At 35.1% G+C, this 22,198-nt stretch overlaps 1 protein-coding gene across 3 annotated transcripts in view; it reads right to left on the reverse strand.

Moving 5' to 3' along the window:
- AP3B1 (adaptor related protein complex 3 subunit beta 1) overlaps positions 1-22,198 on the reverse strand; it is a 156,220-nt gene that overhangs the window by 100,954 nt on the left and 33,068 nt on the right. For all 3 annotated transcript variants that reach the window (XR_005704410.2, XM_040090051.2, XM_040090050.2), the window contains exons 6-7: positions 21,500-21,566; positions 12,542-12,721 (exon numbers count right to left, since the gene is read on the reverse strand). Coding sequence is in view for 2 of the 3 variants with exons in the window: in XM_040090051.2 (XP_039945985.1) it covers positions 12,542-12,721; positions 21,500-21,566 (247 nt within the window). In the remaining variant the exon portion in view is untranslated. The remainder of the gene's footprint in view (positions 1-12,541; positions 12,722-21,499; positions 21,567-22,198) is intronic.

A 22,198-nucleotide genomic window follows, 5' to 3' on the forward strand; every position in this document is an offset into this window, starting at 1 on the left:
ACTATTTAACTAATTAATTAGCAATTGAATCAACAAATGACAGATGATTTCCTATGCACTTATTCTCCAATCTTCACTGTCTATAGTGCACTACACTAGACTGTGGAATATGCTTCTCCACACATCCGTGAAGAAATGCTAAATATAGGTGACACTCAAATTTTACCTTCACAGATGTCTAATTAGAACTCAAACTGATGATAATCAGTACATATCAGCAACCTTATCAGAAATAAAACCAATCCTGTGATCCTTTTTCACAAAGAGAGATAGCATGAGAGTTCTGGGAGAAGATTCAAATGTTCCAATGCTTTCTGTTGTCATTTCAATCCCTTTAGTTGCAGTTTCACAGTTGATTTAAGACTAATCAGTTCAACAGAAGTTTGTTGTTTTGTTTGCATTTTTAAAAGGATATTCTGTTTTGAGCAAGATTAGTAAAATGATCTGTCTCACTCTGTGGTCATAGGATTGTAGTGGTGCGAGAGTTGTTTTATTAAGTTATTAAGTTATTTTTGTAAGATTTATAAGTTATTTTTGTAATGGTTCAGTCCACTGTACCCCCCTGTGTTCTGTAATAGTTTCCCCCTTATGAGTTAGTTATATAACCAGACGTTTTATGCCAGTCATTCCTTCCCTGCACCTGTCCCTGTCAATCCCCCCTCTCTCCTCGTGGTCGCCCTATCTGTCACTTCGAGACCCTTCCCTGGATTCTGGAAAGATCCAGGGGAGGCGTCGAGTGATAGGCTGGGGCCCGGGGAATCCCCTCCTTCCCTCTTGTGATTTGTTAATGGTGCAGAAGCTGACAACCCTGTTACACCCCCGTGTTCCCTGGTTGGCTGACCTGTTGTCACCACCCCTGGATCCTCCCCCGTTTATAAGTGGCTGTCAGGCTTTGATCTCGGCTCTCTCTGGGCAGCAGTGGTCTGAGGTGGAGCTCCTTGCTGGACTCCCCTTAATAAACTACCTTCTACCCTGCTCAAGAGAGTTGACCCTTTTTCCGTCGCCACAGTCGTTATGCCATCAGGTCCACTCGCCTGTGTGGGGAACCAAGAACCTACCGGGAGGAGGTTACTCGCCCAGCCTGTAACCCCGACCGATCCACGCTGCTGCAGTGCAAAACTGAGCTAGCCTGTGGTCAACCCCTGCTAGGCATGAGGGACACAGCAACATAGGATCACTAGAACTACCCTGGATTTTCAAAAGCAGTAGGTAGGAAAGGGAGAACAGAAGAGTGGCAGTTGTTAGTTAAATGGCATTAAATGCACTGAACAGTTTGCAGTAGCACATGATTTAATTGTGCAGTTAATAGCTTTTCTAAATTGCAAAATGACTAAAAAGTTCAGCCCCCTAGGAGAATAAAATGATTAAAAACTGAGACCACAGTATTCCATACTACACTTTCCAAATAGCAACTGTGCATTTCCCATCTACTACAATTTATTTACAGCAGAGAAGAGAGTATTTTAGCGTGAAAGAACATGCATAATTCTGTTTTACGTTATTCCAGACATACAATTCAGGGACATCTTCATAAAGTATTAACAGCTTTAATGAAGAAACTGACATATAGCAAATTCCATTAGCCTGTTTTTAAAGTCACTAAGCAAATGAGCTAACACTTAACTGAGATTTTGCTAGAAGTTACATTTAATATGGCGTAAAAGTTGGGAATGTGACTTCCATTTAGGGTAAAATACATTATGTGAATAATGCAATTACCTCCAAACAGAGCTTCACACACCCACATACTGAGTTGAAGCTTCAATGATATCTAAAGCATAAATACACAGTATTTTCCCACTTTGCCAGCCTTAATTCCATCTTGTACTGAAAAAAGGATTCAAGTATTTTTATTCCTTGGTATAAATGACTTGAAGTTACAAATTTCAGCTTCTCTCCTCAGTTTCATATGGAAATACACCCACTGCATTCTTTTGATGTCTGTAGCAAAATCTTTGGCAAATGAGATTTTCAGTATCTTCCAGAGACCTTTGTAATACTTCCAAGAACTGTTCTCAAGTGAATTTTGGATAAGTTAGATTTTGAAGGTAAGAATAATTTTGGCACTAGTCACTGTTTGTTGAACTTGACTGCAATACCAAAACTACTTTAGCCCACCAAGATCAGTATTCACCTGCTGTATGAAGAACAGTTTCCTTGAAAAGGGAAAATGGTGGATAATCCATAGCATGGTTTGCTACTTAATGCGTTAATGAGTTATAGCAGAAATTTTGATGCTGGATGTGAACATGCCTACATAAATCCTTCCACATGCTTTATAGATGAGTTTCAGAACACCAGAACAGACCTATCATTACTCAGTAGATTAGCTGTGAGAAATTTCTGACAAGAAGAGAAAACCTCAACCAATCACACCTGTGTGAATAGCATGCTAGAAAAGCATTCATCTTCTCCACAACAGTAAATCCTTGAATATGGTTCAGGTTTGCCAGTATAGGTAAAGCTTGACAAGGAGAATTGTTAGTAGTCTTAAAAAAGGCATAATCTCACATGATAAAAACACTTGAAATAGTAAAGTGTAACTAATTTGCAGCCTGGCTGGAGAGAGGCTTTAGAAGGCACAAGTGAAGTTTGACAAGTTTGCCTTATTAAGCCAAACGGAGTAGAAGAGATAAAGAATAAAGGGATCAGATCCTCCACTCTTTAAGTAATATTTTCCTTTCAAGTACCAAACAGCCAGCAAAGGTAAGCTGCAGTTTATAATTAGTTGTGTGACAAAAACTTGTGCTACAGTGAACAGGCTGATAGAACCTAGTAATGACTCTGATGGCCCTGTAGAAGTAGGGGAGTATTTCAAATGCCTAAGTGTAAGCCTCTAGTGCCACTTTATGCTCCCGTGAGCATGAAAAAATCTGCATGGATCTGACAGACTCTGAAGGTATAGAGCCTACAGGAGATCCATAAAAACTGAAGACTAGGAAAAGGCACCTTGCAGCATTTTGAATAACACTGGACACCTGCACAGATGACAGAATTATATTGTAGTCTGTCTAAAGGTTAAAATTTTCAGATACTTACCATTCCACAGGACAAAATTAGTAAATAATCAAAATATTTTCCTGTTTAAAAATAGTTATTGAAATATTTTCTTGTTACATTGAAAGAAAACAATTTTCAACACTTAACAAACTCCCGATGCTCATGGGTTAAGAATCCTTTACACTGGAAAGGAACAGGCTGGGGATTACAAGACCAGTGAGAAACACACTGGGTTACAGAACAAGGATGCAGGTTACAGAAATGATTACAAACTATAGCCATTCCTGAATGGACAGAAATCTGGAGTCTTCGCTCTTACTAAACCAGAACAGTGTGGCCTTTACACACTGCATTTACAGTTTTCACCAACAAAGTTGCTTATGAGAACTTTAGAAACTTAATTTACCCCTTCTACCACACAGAATATAAAAATATTCAGGTAATGAGGTAGTGGTCTGGGATATGATATGTCTTTTATCAAGCAAGAATTTGTAAGGCAGCTTCATGAACTAACAGGCAACCATAGGACCTCTAGAATGCAAAGACTAAACAGCGCACAATATAAATAATAATGCATAATCTATACTATTTATATAAAGTATCGATACAAAATTATCACATTACCTAACACTGCATTCTGTCAGTCTTTCAAAGACTAGACCTGTTGCTCCTATGCAAGTCTAAAATTACACACACTTTTCAGTTAAGTGAAAAACAATGGAATGTGGTGATCTTGCAATATAGGTTGCAAGATCACTGTTATATTACTCTGATTTTCTTATATATTATGATTTTTACTTCAATTATAACCATAGTCTATTCATTACCATTTGGATAAAGAGGTCAGAAAGAAAACCTAGAGGGTTCAGTTGGACTTGTAGAATTATGCATATCTGAAGGCACTGAAACAGACTTGAACTCAAACAGTCCCCTTTTTCAAGGACCACTTTTCAGATTACAACACTATTCAAATGACTGTAATGGAATTGTACTGAAAATGTAATATATTAACATAATTACATAGATACAATATAGGTCCAGTAAATTACAATGAAAACTGTTACCTTAGTTTTGAGTTTTTGATAAGAAATTTTCACACAATTACATTTGTCGATTTTAAGAGTTTAGCTATACAAAGATATAAACATGCTTTCAGTTAGTAAAAATTGAAGTATTAATGGAAATTCCCAGGGCAACTTTGAGGCATTTTTCAGTAAAAGGGCTTGTATTTCAAGTCAGCTTACCTTGTGATATTAACCTCTGGAGCAGCATGTTTCATATGCACCAAAACATTCTTACATTTCTTAAGTTAAATTTTAATGCAGCTAAGGAACACAAAGTAAAATTCTACCAATTTGAGAAGGTTTTATTTGCAATTCAAAAAAGCTTTCTCTAGAAGACTTCCTATTTTTAAAAATAGTAAGCTCTGATATTCAAGCTACACAAAGAAACTAAGACACCTACTCAGTCCTGAGAACCTGACCAAGGCAGGTGAAATTTAACATTAAGGCATTTTCATTTACATTATTCTTAGCTTCCTTCAGCATATATAAGTCACACAATCAACAATACAAAAATCGATTTTTATTTGTAGTTTACCAATAATATTATCATCTATACAATACCCTGTATAATCCCAGTTCAGATGAATATGATTTTTTCATTCTAAAAAAAAGCCCCTCAATTTTCCGAAACATTATGAGTATGTAAACTCATTTATTACCTGAAAAACTCTTAAAATCCTTCAATTCAGCCTTACAGAGGCTTCTAAAAACTCACTTAGCCAATAACATAATTTTCTAAATATAAACATGGAAAGATAATGAAATAAAAGTTTAATGAAAATTTAAAAACCCTCAAACCTAAACATTCTTAAGAAACCCCATATTCATGAAAGTTTTATAGTTCACCTCTGAGACAAGAGCCTCACATGTGTGGAAACAGGGGTCTGAGGACCTCTGAATATTATTTTTTTACCAGTAAATGACAACTACAATAACATCTCTGCTATGTAACTTCATAGCAAACTAAGGTGAAAACTGAAGGAGTGTTCATTCCCATTTCTCTAAGAAACAGTGATTAAGTCTAGGACTGGTGTCTAAAAATAGGCGCTAAAATTAAAGTATGCTGTAGTAATTAATATCTTTCTTCAGCAACCTCAAATGTGCAATCACTGTTTTAATAAAGTCCTGTGACACTTGCAGATAGAACTAAAACAATCCATTATGATTTTTAGATCACTTTCATTTACTCAAAACAGTTTCATATTCCTCAAAACAGAAGTGAGACATAAAATAGCTTAGTCTTACCAAGAAAAAAACCCCTTACTTTCAGTAGTGTGGGGAAAAGGCACAATGACAATGCAAAGACTAAAAGATGCAAAGCAAAGAACAGAAAAAAAATTTAGACTATATGAAAAGAGGAAGAAAGTACAAGAAAGAACAGGAAGGGATAAATTAAACACTAAAATAAAATTAAGTAGGAGCAAAGGTGAAGGGAAGAAAAAAAGGTACCACTTACTTCTAGCTAAAAGTTTACCTCTTTTTACTCTCAAATCCAAACATTAAAGTGGAATTTGGAATCTTTATTCAGATGTTTGGTTAAATGTTTGACCTGTTTTTCTTGTTAAAATTTAATATCAACTTAAGTATCTGAAGAGGCAGTATAAGACATCAATATAGCAAGCAAATATGAAACAACTGCCAAGCAAAAATACTCTTGCACAGGGTTGCACAGTAAGTGAACCACAAAAACCCCCCAGTTAACTGTTAGTTAATTTTGTGACTGCAACCAAGAGAAGCGTACAACACGCTCTAGAATTAGTAGTCACCACCTCTCATGACTTACAGACAGGGTATGCAGGGACAGGGATGTCCCAGATCTTCAGAACTGCACATCACTCATGGTGCAGTTCCTGCACAGAACTGCAATAGCTACCTCCTTTTCTCGTGTTCCCAGTACACCCTCCAGTTACATCAAACCATGTATACATCTTGAAGCAACTCAACTTCCTTTCCTCTCAGAAAAAATACATTATTTTAAAAGGTAAATTCAATGAAAACATTTCCCACATATGGAAACATACTCATGTATTTATTTTCATTCTCACACAGCTTTAGGATTGTTTACAGCTAGTAAAATGTTTACCCAATATTTAAATAATATTTGGACTCCCAGCCATAGCTCAATATGTTTACTAGGAGACTAAAGTTTTTAAAACACAAAATAATCTTAAATTTTTGAAGAATGGTAACTGTACTTTTGCGTAGATTGGCAGTCTGAAAGGTGGCAGTTTGCTACCCTTACCAGAGAGTCTGACATACGCATCAAAACATCATCTATAGCCATTAAATCCTGCATTACAGAATTTTTTTTTCTCCTCCATTGTAATGCCTAAGTAGTCAAAGAAGCTGAAATCATCTTAAAACATCTGCTGATGCACATTAGTGATATTCTCACACTAACAGCTGGTGGTGTATTTATTCTATTGATAAATGGATATGTCATTATAATTCAAGCCTCAGTTACCCCTACTCTTCTTGGTACTTGGTACTGATACTTTTCCAACCATAAACTGCAGCAAACTTGTGCATACACTATCAAGGAGATGAATGATCCAAATAATTTGAAATTTTTTCACATTTACTATTCCCCATGGTCCTTTAGAGCCACCACAACTAATCAAGAATTCTACCTGACATTACAAACAGAAGAAGTGTACAGGCTCAGAGTCAGAAGCCTAAAGCTTTTTCAGAGCAGAGTTCTGATTGCACACACATGTTCCTCACACAGCAGAAAAAATAAATAAAGGCTTATTTTCACAAAGTAGATAAACAAGTTTATTTTACTATTCTTCTAATTATCCAGAGAAAATCCTGGTACAGTAATGAAAAGGCCACAGAAGTCACTAGACAGAGTAATATTCTACAGACAGATGCCCAGAATAAAGTTCATGAGTATGGAATCCAGGAAGGCCTCAAAGTAATCTAACACAGAACTCATTTCATACAGTTTACATAATTTTCTACGACCAAATAGCATTCCAATGGCCAAAATTAAAGCTAGAAACTTTAGTAGCACATGAGACTATGGGGATCTGCCACATTTAATATTTAAATGAAAAGTGATTAGCAGTTACACAGTTCATACTTAGATTTCTATAAAAATACTTGTTTCCTTCCAATTAATTTTTGTCTCCATAAGTCAGAGAAAATAATCTACACAGAGATAGAGACAATTTTAACAACTTATTTGCAACAGATGGCTAGAAAGCCTCTTATCCTATATATAGATAATAAAAAGAAACTCAGCATTAGTCAAGAAGATGAGACTACAGTACTGCATGGAAACATGGAAACTTTGCTGGTCAAATCTGCAGGAAAAGAAAGAGTTCCTTTCTTAATCTGAGTTCATACACATGTCCTAGAGAACGAGCCTAGAGAGATTCTACTCACTGCTACTGTTCCACTGCAACTCTGTAATGGGACTAACAGAAACCACAGCAATACATTCTGATGCAAAAATAAATGGTATTTTTATCTGCAGACTGTACTTCTGTTATTCCAACAGTAAGTGTTTAGCAGCCACAAAGCAAAACAAATCAGGAAATTAATATGCCCCAAAATTAACCCTCCTTTTAGTTTTTCTTCTGCTGGATTAATTTTTTCATCCAAACTTTCCATAATCAGCTTCAGGTAGTTTTTTTTTTTTTTTAATAAATATATGCACTAAGCTATTATCGTCTTACTAACTAGTACACACAAAAGGATAAATAAAACTGATGTCACAGTAAAATAGCTAGTCAGTCCATTTTATGCCCCAAACACTTCTCTAAATATCTTCAAATAAGTGGATCTTATATTAAATATTAACCCCACCTTGTGCATATCTAAAAGAACCTGGCCAGAGAGTACTGCGCTCAGATAAAAAGGGAAACCATAACTGAATCTAGACTGCGCCAATTCACACTGAAGATTCTGATGGATATACTAAAAAAGGAAGAAATAAGCAGCATAAGACAACTTCACTGTAAACTAGTTTTCCTAATTTAATTTTTTGCACTTAGCAGACAATTCAGGATCAAGAGAATTCTCAGAATCTCTCACAATCTTTTAGGGTAGTGGAAGAAGTAAAATTAAAAAAAAAAAATTAAAATCAGCAAGAATATCATCTGGCATATATCTACAAAGAAACTTCACTGAGATGATATGTTAAATAAGTAATACATACCATATCATGGTTAATTTTATCCTTAAAAACTGAATGCCATTCTGAATATTTCCTAAATATACATCTATGCATACTTACTGCAAAAGAGCATAATAAAACTTGTAGATCCTCCACTGAGTTGGAAAACAAAAGAAGGGAAAGGTGTATTTGGGCTGATTAATTATTAAATTATGATATACATATGAAATACTTTTGAAGTATTTTAATGTGCTTCATTTTTACTGCTTTATCTAGGTAAACTGGCAGCTATTACCCTGAATACACCCTTCACTTATGTTCTCAGCTTCTAAGCAAAGGTTTCAGAAGTTTTATTAAGCTCTGCAATAAACCAGCAGACCTGATTCAGGATGCTTATTAGTGTTAACAAATTCTGCAAAAGTAAAGGATGGACACTATTTTCTGTGTGCTGTGCTTTCAGCTTGATCATTCACAGTTACAGTTCCCTCAATTCATACCCCGGCACAGAGAACAATAACAACAACAAAATACCTCAAGCAGTTTTAGATACTGCTGAGCTGTCTTAACCAGCCATTAGACACTGAATTCCATCAGACATAACCATGACCTTTATGGCATACACTAAGAACTCATAACTAAAAGATACTGTAAGAGCAGCATCTCTGAGAAAGTACTGTAAGAGCAGGAAACAAAGCATTTAACGAAAGACAAAGAGCTCACACAACAGCTGAGGTCAGAAGGGACCTCAATATTTTGTCAGAATAATCAAGCAAAATAAATATTTCCAATCTGTTTCTTCCTGTAATTACTGAGAGATGGGCTACTTTCCATGATTCGTGCTTTTAGATACACGGACATTCAAATACTTAATGTTTTTCTCATAAAAGTCCTTACTCTTCCAGATTGTTTTCTTCATGCCTAATTTCCCTTTCCATCCCTCCCAGCCCAACAATTATGCCAAATTCTGAGCACTTTAAACTGAACAATACTTCAATAATTAATCCTAAAATATAAGCCTGAGACATGCTTCTCATAAGTACTTATCAGGATCTTTGTAATGACTGCAGCCCGTGATCAATCTGAATTCACCATTCTTTTCCAATCCTTGCTGAACACCAAGAGAGTTTATTTATGTAATCTTCAACTGTCTGGAATGAAGCTGAATGGCCCTCAGAGTCACTGTTTTTCTGCTAGACTGCAGCTCTTAACTCTGTCTTGCTCTATACAAAGACTGTTGACACTTCTGATCAGTCCACCTGTTTTCAGAAGATGCCCTCCCAAATGTCACAGAAGTTTGTGGTAAATCTGTGTACCAGGACAGCAAAAGCAGTTCCTACTTCCTGCAATCTTCATCTCCATGCAGAAACAGGGATGGCTGAACAGCTTGAAAATCAGTTCCTGAACTGCTAGAATGCAGCTCAATGTATTCATGAAAACTACCAACAGCTTTATTTTACCCATCTTTATGTACTAGGCTGCAAGCTGTCATGGTTCAGGAGGTATTTATAAACAGGTTGGCAGTCCCAGCAACTTCTGCAACAAGGGCAGGACAAAACATTTAAGCTGAAATGCATCATGGTTTTATCTGCTATCAAGTATTTTTCTTCCCAGAAAACCTGGAATTGTTTTTGGCTGGTTTTAGTTCCAAGCAGCTATTTTTACTCCAGAATATCAGCATCTAGTCTCATTTCAGCTAACACATGTTAAAACTGAATACATACAGTTCATCCAGAAAAAAGGTTATTCTGAAACTGCTATTTGCAAGTAACTACTCAAAAAGCACCTCCAAGTATTTTAAGACAAACAGGATAAACCAAGGACTTTCTTCCTTACTTCATTCACAATTAGAATTAAAAATTACACTCTTCAAAGAAGCTAGAAATAGGAATAAAAAACTAAGTATTCTTGGTTAATGGGTAATTGGAACAATTTTAAGCATATTGCTTAAAAAAAGATCTTTCTCCGTAGCTGGTAAGTATTCAAAATATATATATATATATATATTTTTTTTAAGATTTCTAAATGCTCAAGAAACCAGTTCCAAACATTACACCATTACTTGCTAGGAATTAGCTCAACTTAAACAAAAGCAACATATGTTCCTCAAAAAGTAAGGGAAAATTTTACTGAATAAAAATGCAAATATGCATTTTAGCAGCCTTGAATTTATTAATCTGATAGGTTTAATTTCCATTTTCCTGCATCAGCTTTATTTATAAAGTGTCGTGCCCTATAAATATGCTGTTATTTTCTATAGTCAAGCACCCTCTTAACAAATCTTCTCATTAATATGTAAATTTAAAGTCAATCGGTCTTCTCCCTGACAGCACCATGAATTCCTAGTGCACTGTATAATCGGCTTTGACTTGGCATCCACTATTTATCATCAAAGATGTCAGTTAGAAAAATTATGGAAAACGCACTGCAATTGATATGACTGCAATCTACTTTGTCAACACTTAATTGTTCCTCAAATCATACATTTACATATAAACAGCCTAAATACTGATCCATAATGATGCAAATAAACTAAATTAAAAATCTCTTCTACTGCACAAGATGGCCTGTTGTATGATGAGTTCATTTAAGAATGTATTGACAAAGTCATGCATTTCAACTAGGACCACAAAAAAAATCTGCTAATTAAATTGCTGAGTAGGTAGACAAACTAAATTTTACACTGAAGATCTTGAAAGTGAAAACAAAGTGTTATTAATACTACACTACTGATGACTAATTTTAGGTTGACACAGGCAGTATTGTCACACAATCTTTTGCATTCCTGGAGCAGAAGCCACAGCAATAACTGTCATCCATCCAGTTCCAGTGAAAAAAGAATTAAAGTCTTGAAGAAACCAAACACCATCAAGACCTCCACCCTCAGTCCAAGACAGGAGGTCATCCTCCTCTTCAACTTTTTTTTTGCCCAATTACAGACTAAAACTGGCTGAAACATATTGTGGGACTATAGCTTTAGGTAAAGCAGATTATCAATTTTGATTCTCTCTAAATTTCAGAAAGAAGAACGCAAGTTGCCTTCCTCCAATATTGAACATGTAATAAACACTGCCTCAAGAACATCAGGAAAACATACAACTTAAATGCCTCATTATCTAAAAATACCTTCCTTATTTTATGCAATTTTCTGGGAAGCATTGTTATTACAATTTAGTTTTCATCAAAAATGAAAAAAGGTCAGAATCTAATGAGTAGCACATAATGATTCTACTTCAGACATTTTTGCTATATTCATTGTAATTCCTGCTTTTTTAAGAAGAAGTGAATATAATTGTAAATGAAATCAGACTAAACTGTTTGGCCAAATATATCTCCTCATAATTATTTTCACACAAAAAATTACATGTATATTAACACAGAATGGCACTGCATTTCCATCTTTTTTGCCAGGCAAAGGATATTAAAAAAGAGTTAGAAAGAATTCAGTGATAGAGTGATAGTTGGTGTCATCCCCTATTCCAATGCTGAAAAAAGAAATCTTTAAAAAATTGCTAATGTGCTACTTATAAATTACTATAATCTGCACTAAAATGTGCAGTTTTAAACATGAATGGCCTTCAAATTAAATGGTAAAACTTAACACTAGTAACATCCTCAAGCCTTTAATAAACACAAACAACCAGAGCTGTGGAGCAATTTTAAACAGTTCTTTCCAGAAGTATTCTTTTAATTTAAATTGTTATTCAGAGTTAGATCTCTATTGAAACAATGTTAACAGCATAAATTTCTTGAGCTATGCCCTTTTTTACTGTAAGAAGTGACAGAATTTGTGTCTTTCTATAATTTTTTCTTATAAAACCTCTTTTCATAAATTTTTAAAGTATACTCATATTTACACAATATAAATGAAAATAACCACATCATTTTTCACATTTCACGTACGTATGTTTAAGTGCTCACGTGCTGTCTCAGCACATTAACAAAGCCTAAACAAGTAGAGTATGTCCTGCAGTGATACTGGGTATCAACAACATAAGTAGAGTCTGCCCAGTTTCAGGACAGAATGGCAAACATTTCTAGTTTTGACTCGTGCAAAACTGTCTAAAGCAAAAAGCAACATGGCTCAAAGAACCACAGAAAAAGGAGTCTCTCTGCTGCCTACAGGTTGTGCCATGAGTAAGTAAGAAACAGTTATACCCTGGAAGGAGAATTCTCAAGCTCTTAGGTAGATGTCTTGTGTTAGTGAAATCTTAGAGAACTAAGGCTCATGCATTTGATCACTATTTTTACTAAAGTCTCCACAGAAATACATCTTAAAAGACTAAAAGTAAATCCAACAATGGAAATAATTCAGAGCGCAGGCTCACAACAGTAATTTAAGAAGTCGCAAACTTACCTTCCATGGGCTTACAAACTGAGTACGTGCATACCGAGTTAGCATGTGGATTATAACAACTTGACCCCACTCTTCCACATCAACCAGCAAGTTACAGAGCTTTCGGTAGTTCTTGTGAATCAGATCTATTCTATCTGGACACACTTCCTCAAATGCCATCACCACACTCCCAGCTACCAGCTACAAAACAAAATATAAAACAGAAAGTCAGTACTAGGTCTACAGTTAGACCACAAGTGAGAATCAGAATTAATAACAGCAATACTCAGCATTTTCAAATTATTTCTATTCAGCAAAAACAAACAAAACAACAACAAAAAAACCCTCACAGAAATGGTATCTTACTTAAAACAGAATTGGGGTAAGGTTATTAGAACAGAGAAAACACTTGCTGTTTCTATTGCACACATAAATCTTAGCTTCCAGCCCTGAAGACACCATGCAATGTAAGCATAATTCTTTTTTCTTACAGATTTAGCGTCCAAATAAATTAACAGAAAACTTGCAATTAACTTAGAAGTAACGGGAAACAACAAAAAGTAAAACATACGCCCAGCAAGATCTTTTAGGATTCTATCAATACCGGCCTTATCAAAGTAAAGAAGAGCTAGGCCAAGATCCTTGGCATTACTGGAATTCAAACTTCTCTCTCAATATCGCAAAATTAACTGTCACAGAAAATTTTACATTTAGAATTTCATTAATACACTCCTCCCCACCCCCCTCCCCCCCCCAAAGGCATAAAAATCAGCAACAGAATAGAACTTTTCTTCAAAGAAGGCAAAAATAGTATCTGCATGTTGTTCAGTACTTCCTTAAGTTACATAATTGCAGAAATGCATCATTTATATCCTGCCATATTCTCACACAATTTTTTGCCTTCCTAAGAAATATCTCTTATTCATGCACCATGCTACAAACAGCAAATAGCTTTGTTTTTATGACAAAATTAAATAGATTATCAACATTGTAACATCTCAAGATTACTGAAACCTTCTGCTGGGATATTTTCTTTTAAAATAATGGGAGGAAATATATATCGGGGTTTCAGCTAAAATTCTGTCAGTAGGTTACTTTAAGTGCAAGAAAAGATCAAAAGCTGACCATGCCTTATAAGGACATATAATTGTGTGCCTGGGATTAGTGTTCTTTCTCTTCTAATTGCTTTAATTAAGATTTGTTTTGTGTCAGAGTACATGTTAAGTCAAATAACTAAAATGATGATACTTTATGTGAAGCAGCTGATATGTATGCAGTTAGCATGCATGCAGTATAGCCTTCTGGCAGCAAATTAATGTCATATTCTATCTGAGCACTAGGGATCTGCATTTCAACCTCTATAATTTCCCCAATGACTTAAAGTAAGCAATTAAATAGAAGTGCAGTTTATTGAAATGGTACTTTTTGAGAAATATTAAATACAATGATATTCATATGTTACATTTTTCTCCCTGTATTTGGCTGACATGTGGTTTATTAGTATGCACTCAACATTACAATTGAAAGAAAACAGCTCAGAAGATAGTCTTGCTATTATGCTAAACAAGTCTCAGGCTCTGTGGGGATTTTATGAATTACCAATAAGAATAAACGTGAAGTTGCATTTATTGTCTCCAGCCTCATCCACATACTGGTACCTGCTGGTCCCAACAAGAATGCAATTCATTCAAGGGAGCAAAATCTGATTATTTGATAGAGCTAAATACACTTTACATCTAAAATAATTTGCGGTATCATAAAAACAAAAGCTCTTTTTTATCTGTTGTTGTACTAAACTTTCTTCTTAATAATGTGCTGCAGCACTAACCTATCTGCAATTAAAAACTGCGGCAAGTTGACGCTAAGGTGGGTGCTCAAAGCTCAGCAGAAGGCAGTAGTTAATCCCAAAAACTCACTATTTGTCCTTAGCACGTATTCATTTAGGCCACAGCTGAGAAGCTTTCCCACTGGAAAAGTGTGAATTCCCTTTATCAGGATGCAGAACTCTGAACTACAGTTAAGGTCAGCTTGCAGAGGACAAAATGATAGAGTTGAAGTTTAAGAAGAAAGAGGCCACATAGAGAAACTTCTTGTAGGTCACTGTTTCATATCAGAGACAAGAGAGATTGACGTATATCAGTTTATGACTATCAGAATAGTCAATCTAATATTTAAAAATACCCGTTTAGGTTCACAGGTGAAGGTCAACACATTTCCAACAGTAATTCTAGAGAAAATACCCTTGTCTTTTACTACCAGTAGATCAGTACACATATTTTCTCTTTCAATTGGATACAATTTAGTTTGAAAGCTGACACTAAATACATACAACATTAACTCAATCATTTAAAACTAAGAATATATCCTATAAACACTGCTGGCTTTTTAGAAGCTCAGAAGCTTTAGAAGTTACTAAAACACAACAACCTGACACAAAGAAAGAGTCAAAGTAGAATATAGGAATTCTAAATAATTACTTATTTCAAATTACTTCTGTCTCCTACTCAAGTTTACAATGACTATGCTGTCACTTGTGAACACTTAAAAGACACTAGTAAAAGAACTGAACATATGCCATGAAATGCAAGGGATGCACTGGGTAAACATGCATTTTATTCCAGTAGCGAGTCCGTAGATTTACAAGTTAATATAGGAATTACTATCTATCATGACATTATTAATATCATGTCTCTCTCCCCATTATGGTATTTTCTAAAATTGGGCTTTTCATTTGAAAGTGGAAAAAAGTAGGAATGTGACAGACTGAAAATGCACCGGTAACAAGCAGATTTCTCTGAGAAAATTTCCTAATGCTTTCTTAATAAGAGATTATTTTCTAGTCTATATTGCTTCCCCTACAGCATGATCCTACTATATATCTAAACATCAGTGGAACAGCTAATAATCTTTGTTTATTAAATGCTCAACATTCCATAAAAGTATTTAAAATTAAAACAAAATGATCCAATCAGAATATAAAACCAAAAAAATATCAGTTTCTAAAAAACAGTCAGTTAATTTCCATCTCACTGTGTCAATAGTAGCTTTTAGTATAAGGAGATAATATAAATCACTCCAACAAAACTAGCAATGAGCTCATCAAATTCAAATGCTGCTTTCCATTTATGTATTTTTTATATTAAAGCAATAAACATGGTTCATTTGTCTTCCACTAGGTGCCACATTTTTCTGTGCTGTTGCTATGAACTTCAGCCATTAGCTGTGCTCCAAGGTAAACTATATGAACCATCAACAAAAGTGACACCCAATCTATGGAGTTCATATTTTCTCCAGATTATCTATGCTAGTTGACAAGCTGGTAATGAAAAAAATCACACTAAGCAAATGGTTCCTCTAATAACAATAAATTTTCTATAAAATTATGAAGGGTACAAAACGTTTCCTTGCATCTATTTTGTCATGAATTCTAATTAACGCTGCGAAAACCTGAGAGTGCTGGGTCATCACAAGAAGTGCATCGGGGTTTGATTGATAATACAGCACAAGTTGGCCCACGCTGCCAAGATTCTTCTCTCTTAAATTAATGGCCACCCCACCTGCCCTAATCATACAGCCCAAATGATATTCCCCTTCTTATTTCAATTTTCTGGAGGCAAGGAAAGTGGAAAAGATCAGTCATTTATCTTCTAATAGCTGTATAATAGATCTATCACAACAAAACATCTGCACAAACCAGTAATTTTTTTTTCCCCACAAAATTGAAGCATTTACCGTCATGAAATCAATAAGTTAAGAAAACATTGTCTTAGCCACACATTTGGTTTCTAAACTAAAATATTACATTATTAACTGAAGACTACTGTTAAAAACAAGAGTGTCCAGCTTTCTTTTCCCATTATGCCCAAATACACTGCTTTATTTTAAGAGTAAGGTCTTCATCACAAAGCCCTCACCAATTCCTAGGATGATTTTTTAATCAAACGAATGTCGCTGAGAAAGAATCTGCACTTCATCTAGTAGCCATGCAGTCTGCAAAAGAAATCTCTATACTCGCGTATTTGCATCTATACTCAGATATTTGCATAAGATCTTTTCACCACCAAAATGGAGTTAACACAAAGTTACATATTATTATTAATAGTAAATTATCACACCAGAACAGAATAATAAATTCATTATAACAGAGGTATGTACCCAAACAAAATAAAATCTGATTGAATCTAGAGATGTAAATCAGCAATAAATCTGGGCATTTTTAACATACCCATCATCCATACAACCACATCCCAACTATATTCTGCCTTTCCTTTATTGGTGTTTTTAATATACTAGAGATACTTTAATTTAGACTGTGAAATGCAAGTCACAAGTTCTTTTTGCTTTACAGTTTTGGATAGCAGGCATGATTCCTTTTCAATGCCAACATGGATTTTATTTTTCTTTCACCTGCTGTAACTCAGATATCATTATGAACTTGATTTTCAGCGTTGCTTACACAGCACTGAAAAATACACAGGCTGATAACTACAGTCCTTCACAGCATCTTTTTCTTCCAAAAAAAATTTATGCAACAAATCTTGCCTTAAATCCTATGCATCAAAGCTAGGTTATCACTGAATAGAAAAAATAGAGTGGAGCAATGCAGAATTGACTAAAAAGAAAAGAGAACTAGTTTGCTCTAAATCACCCAATTATACTTTCACACATGACTAGCCATATTACTTTCAGAAAAAATCATTTTAGCATAGACTACAAGCATGCTCTTATCCTCCCTTCTACATAAAATTGCATCAGCTGCTCAGCTACCTAGAATTACTAGAAAAACAAAAGGAGCAGGTATATATGCCTATCAAAATGTGAGGTACTTGTAAAGCAAGGGCAAAAACATAACTAGGAGTTTATAAGCCTCAATAATAAAAATACTTGTAAACATCTGTTTAAAATATAAATACACTTGCACAAAATCACAGATTTGTTGATAGAGCCTAATTCCTAGTCAGCAGCCCTTGATGGTATGTTAACAATGGCTTGCAGTTGATAATTTTGCATTTTAGATTAACTGAGAGCTTGTGTTTTAATTGAATCTTTGTGTTAAGACACTCAAGGAGTAGAGTGATTTTTCATTTATCTCACCAGAAATTTTAATGAAGTGCTGGGTTAAGGTTAGATCTCATCTCATTTTAAGTTTTGCTTACCTCAGCTTATATTAAAATTTACTACTGATTGAGACCTAAAAAAATAAACACATCCTATACTGTCTTAAAAAGGGCTTATTTTTACTATAGTAAAATGTCCCTCCAGATAATGTCTTGCTATTTCAAATGCATTTAATCGTATAAATGTAATTGAAATACATTGTGTCTTTTCTGTGCAACAAAAACTGCATTAATGACACACAACAGTTTTTTCATTCTGAAAAAATTTCCTGGTTTACAGAAATTTAGAGGCATCTATATTTATTAGCTATTCTATCTCTAACACAGAGATTATGCCAGTGTCAAAAATCCTGTCTGAGGTCAAATAACTATAGAAAATAAGCAGATTTTGAGTAAAAGTTTACTTCTCATTAAAGTGCAGTCTCAAATATCATCTAAATAATATTAGACTGTTACATACATGGTTCATGTTACTAATTACATTCTCCCTCCAAACATGTCCAAATCAAATGGATCTAAAAAAAAAATCAAATGGATTAAAAAGAAAAAATATTAAAATTTAAAAATTATAATCAAAATAATCAATAATCAATCAACAGTTGATTTTCTCTAGACCCAATGGTTAACATACAACACATTATGGCTTTTCTGAGAATTAATAGTCCTTAAGTACATAGAAGTGCCAAAAGTAACTACACATTTCCATCAAATGAAAAAAGGTGGAAAACCACTGATATTCAACTAAGTCACTAGGATTCTCTCACTCTGGTAAAAAAACTATTTAAAGAGCAAACTGATTTGCTGACATTAGATTAGAGCTAGCAGGAGATTACAACTAATATTAATGTATGGGAACAGCTCTGCTGTTGAGTAGAAGGAATCCAAAGATCAGTGTCAAGTAAACATGTGGGGTTCTAGTTCCACATTACCACCCTACAAATTTCAGGCACCTTGACTGTCAAAAAGGCAGCAGGAGCTACAAAAAGCTGAGACACACCACTTATCATATACAGCCACTTCATAAGTCTATGACCAAAAGCTGTTGTTTTACAATTTGGTCCCATTTGAAGAATTCCTATGGCAGCAAATGGACCTAATTTTCTTCAAAAGTGTTTGTGTTTTTTATAAATGTTGAATGAGCTTTCTCTTTTAGGCTAAGTGTATGAAGTACAGCTTCTCTTAAAAAATTCAAAAAGATGACTCAAATTAACACAAATTTCCCTAGGATGCAGCCTTATTAAACCTACAGTCACCAGCTTAAGCCCACATACGTACACACCTGCACTTAAGGACCAGCACCTATCAGCAGCTGCATCTCCTCCAATTTTAAAAGCTGAAACTAGCTAAAAATGGCACTCTTGATTTCCCCACTGTGAGAAAATTGCTGTTTTCCAATTAGGGGCAAAGAATAAGCTTATTCAGATTGGAGTTACCTGCCAACGAAACACTTGTGCACTATGCAGGTTCTGTTAGTGAATGTGGAGGCTTTCTGGGAACATTCAGTGGTACGTGACAAAAGATAACAACTCAAGATAAAGCTCTGCCATGCTAGACTAGTCCTTCCAAAGCTATGAAATATTAGAGACTGATCCATTTTAGACCACCACAAGCTGTGGAGTCTGTGGTGAAAAAGCACCCTTTGTTAGACACAGAAAGTCTTAAAGAGAGATCCGTATGTTTTCTTTCTGAAATAATTATTCTTCGTATAACTTCCCAAAATAGTAAGATTTCTGGAGCTGAGATGTCAGCCCGGACTGGAATCAGGTGTTACTAGGGAACAGACAAAGAGAGATCAGAGGGAGCAAGAAGTTGTAGCAGTTACCCATGTATGTCTTCAAACAAATGCAGAAGACCCAAGTCTAGTCTATCATTTTCAGCTATTCCATCAGCTGGTATCTTTGTAAATATGGTGTCCAATACTCAGTGTCACAGAGGCACCAAAACTGGAGCAAAGACTAGGCAATAAGCCCATTATTTCATTCTAATTCCAAATTCCAAGGAGATAACAGATCCAAATATACTCTATACTTTCTTATAAAGTAAACGTGTAAATGACTAGGCATGGTGTTGTAGTACATTATTTGAGTTTATATTGTATTTCATTTTATATTGGGTTTTGTAATGCTTTCTTCTGTACCCCCTGTTCTCGTGGAAAATGCATCATCATGAGATTTGTCCCTGCTCCTTCTCTCCTCCCATTCTCCCACACTGGAATGTAATCCAACTCTGTTCTACTCCCACCTTGTCCCTGATTGGGTAGGGGCTTGTCCTTGCCTCTAGCCCCTTCCCCCCGGATAAAAGCAAGGAGAGCACGTGGATCTCGTGCTAAGCTCTTGGGCTTGGGATGGGGACTGGACTGAGCTCTGGACCCTACCAGGGCAGAACCCCAGACTGAATAAAGCCTTGATTTCATACCGGACCAAGGGCAGACTCCTTTTGCCATCAACGGGACCTGCTCTCTCTAAAGGAAAAGGTTTGCAGCCTCTGGGATCTTTTGAGACTTGAAGGGAAAAAAATCCTTCCAGCTGTGGTTTCTCTCTCAAGCTAGATGAGACAAAAATGGAGCAGGGGCTCTGGGGGAGAGAGAGCCACGGCAGCATGGGATAACCATTTACCATATGATATAAGGCCTAGGAAACAAAGTACAAACTCAGGAATTTTACTTTTTTTTGTAGTTTTTAGCCCTTTATTCCTCCACTGGTACTAACATCCTAATCCCACATTCACAAACTGCATGTATACCATGAGCACAAACCATGAAATAAAATACATGAAGAATCACTGCAGGTGTAGCTTCACACCAGCTCAAAGGCCTCTGTAAAGTCAAGCACAGATGCAGTCAGAAGACTTGATCTACTGTCTGCTGAGCCACTAAGCTCTAACACACCTCTGTCAGTAACTCTTTGGTGGCAGCTGCAGGATGTCTTTTAGAGAACAACACCTTTTATGCTCTGAACACCTTCACTGTATTAGAACAATGGAGGATATCGTTCCAAGCGTTACAAGAACACTTGGCAAATAGCAGATGAAACCACACACTATCTGGTACCTAGTAATACTTTCATTAGTCAAAAAGGATTACATTCATTAAATTAGTGACCTGCAAAAGAAGAACATGAGAATGTTTTAATTTACAAATCTGGTTTCTCTTTAAATCTAACTTTGATTCTTTGGTCAATTACCTTTCTAGTTTACAAGTGGGACACTTATTTGCAAAGTAAAACAAAATAAGGTGTGTGACCATTGTGAGACATCCAGGAGTTCATATGGAAAACCTGTAGCTATATAGGGCAGGTAAAACATAACAGAAGTGTTAAATTTACAGAAATTATGTAAAGAACATCTCTTGTTTACTAGATTGGAAGTGGAGATACTGGCAGGAATAAATAACTGCACAGCAAATATAATTTTTTAACAACTATACACAGTGCAAGATAGATGGATGTCAATAGGCACGCTGTGCATCATACACAAGTAATTTATTCTTACAGTACTATAATTGAAATTATCAAACTAATTTCCCAATGAAAAAGTGCATATGAAAATTCATAAACACTTGCACACTGATTAATATTATTATATAACTATTTTTCAAAATAAAGTTTAAAGAAGCATACATAAAACACACTTACAAAAACATTAATTAACAGACTCATGATGCAAGTAAAATTACATCATATTAAAGGATAGTCACTATTACAGTCATACTATAAAAGCATAAATATACAATGATACTTCTGTCTAAAACCATACAAAATCACACTGGCAAGGGTTAGGAAAGTGTATTACTTACTGCTGAATGACAGTCTCGGGAGTAAACTCTTTAAAAATATATGCATGTGTCACAAAAACTGTTTCTTACCGTACTTCTATCCTTCAAAAGCTTTTCTATCACTTCAATCAACATTTCCTTTTGCTCTGGGTCAAGACTAGAAGGAAAAATAAAATTATTTTAACTAATATGGTCAGACATACCCAAAATTAAAGCAGGTTTGGTTTTTTGACCTTTAGACACAAGCTAGGAACAAAGAGGTCTGAAGAAACCCCTTCCAGAAAAATCAAGTTTTCCAAAGAACTCATTGCAAAAGAACTTAACTGAAATTAAGTTAGGATTATAAAATAAAATTGTAAATATTTTATCTTATACCCTTTATATGTGTTCTACAGGAAAATTAAACTCATTAAAAAAATTAGCATCTAAGAAACATTAAGACAGGCCAGCCAACTTCACAGAGAACTTTACTGAACTTCAGATGTTAAGTGACAAGGTTCTCATTGCTTTAGCAGAAATTAATTTCAGCATGAATAATTCAGCGGTGAATGAACATCAGGACAAGGAAGATTCATACTTTTATTATCTAATTATTAGCATAAAGTAACTTTCCTTGAGTAAGACACTTCAACCACTTTTAAATAAACCACAAATTTTAGTCAGAAGTATTGGAACTCAAAAATGTGGACATTTTATTCAAGTCTACCTATACAAAGCTGGTGTCCAAGGTAATGAAAAATATAAAGCTTGAAGTCTTACATAAATAGCAAAAGCAGAGGAAAAACAAAA

Source organism: Hirundo rustica, chromosome Z (genome assembly GCF_015227805.2).
Source record: "Hirundo rustica isolate bHirRus1 chromosome Z, bHirRus1.pri.v3, whole genome shotgun sequence".
In the NCBI taxonomy this organism is placed as follows: Eukaryota; Metazoa; Chordata; class Aves; order Passeriformes; family Hirundinidae; genus Hirundo; species Hirundo rustica.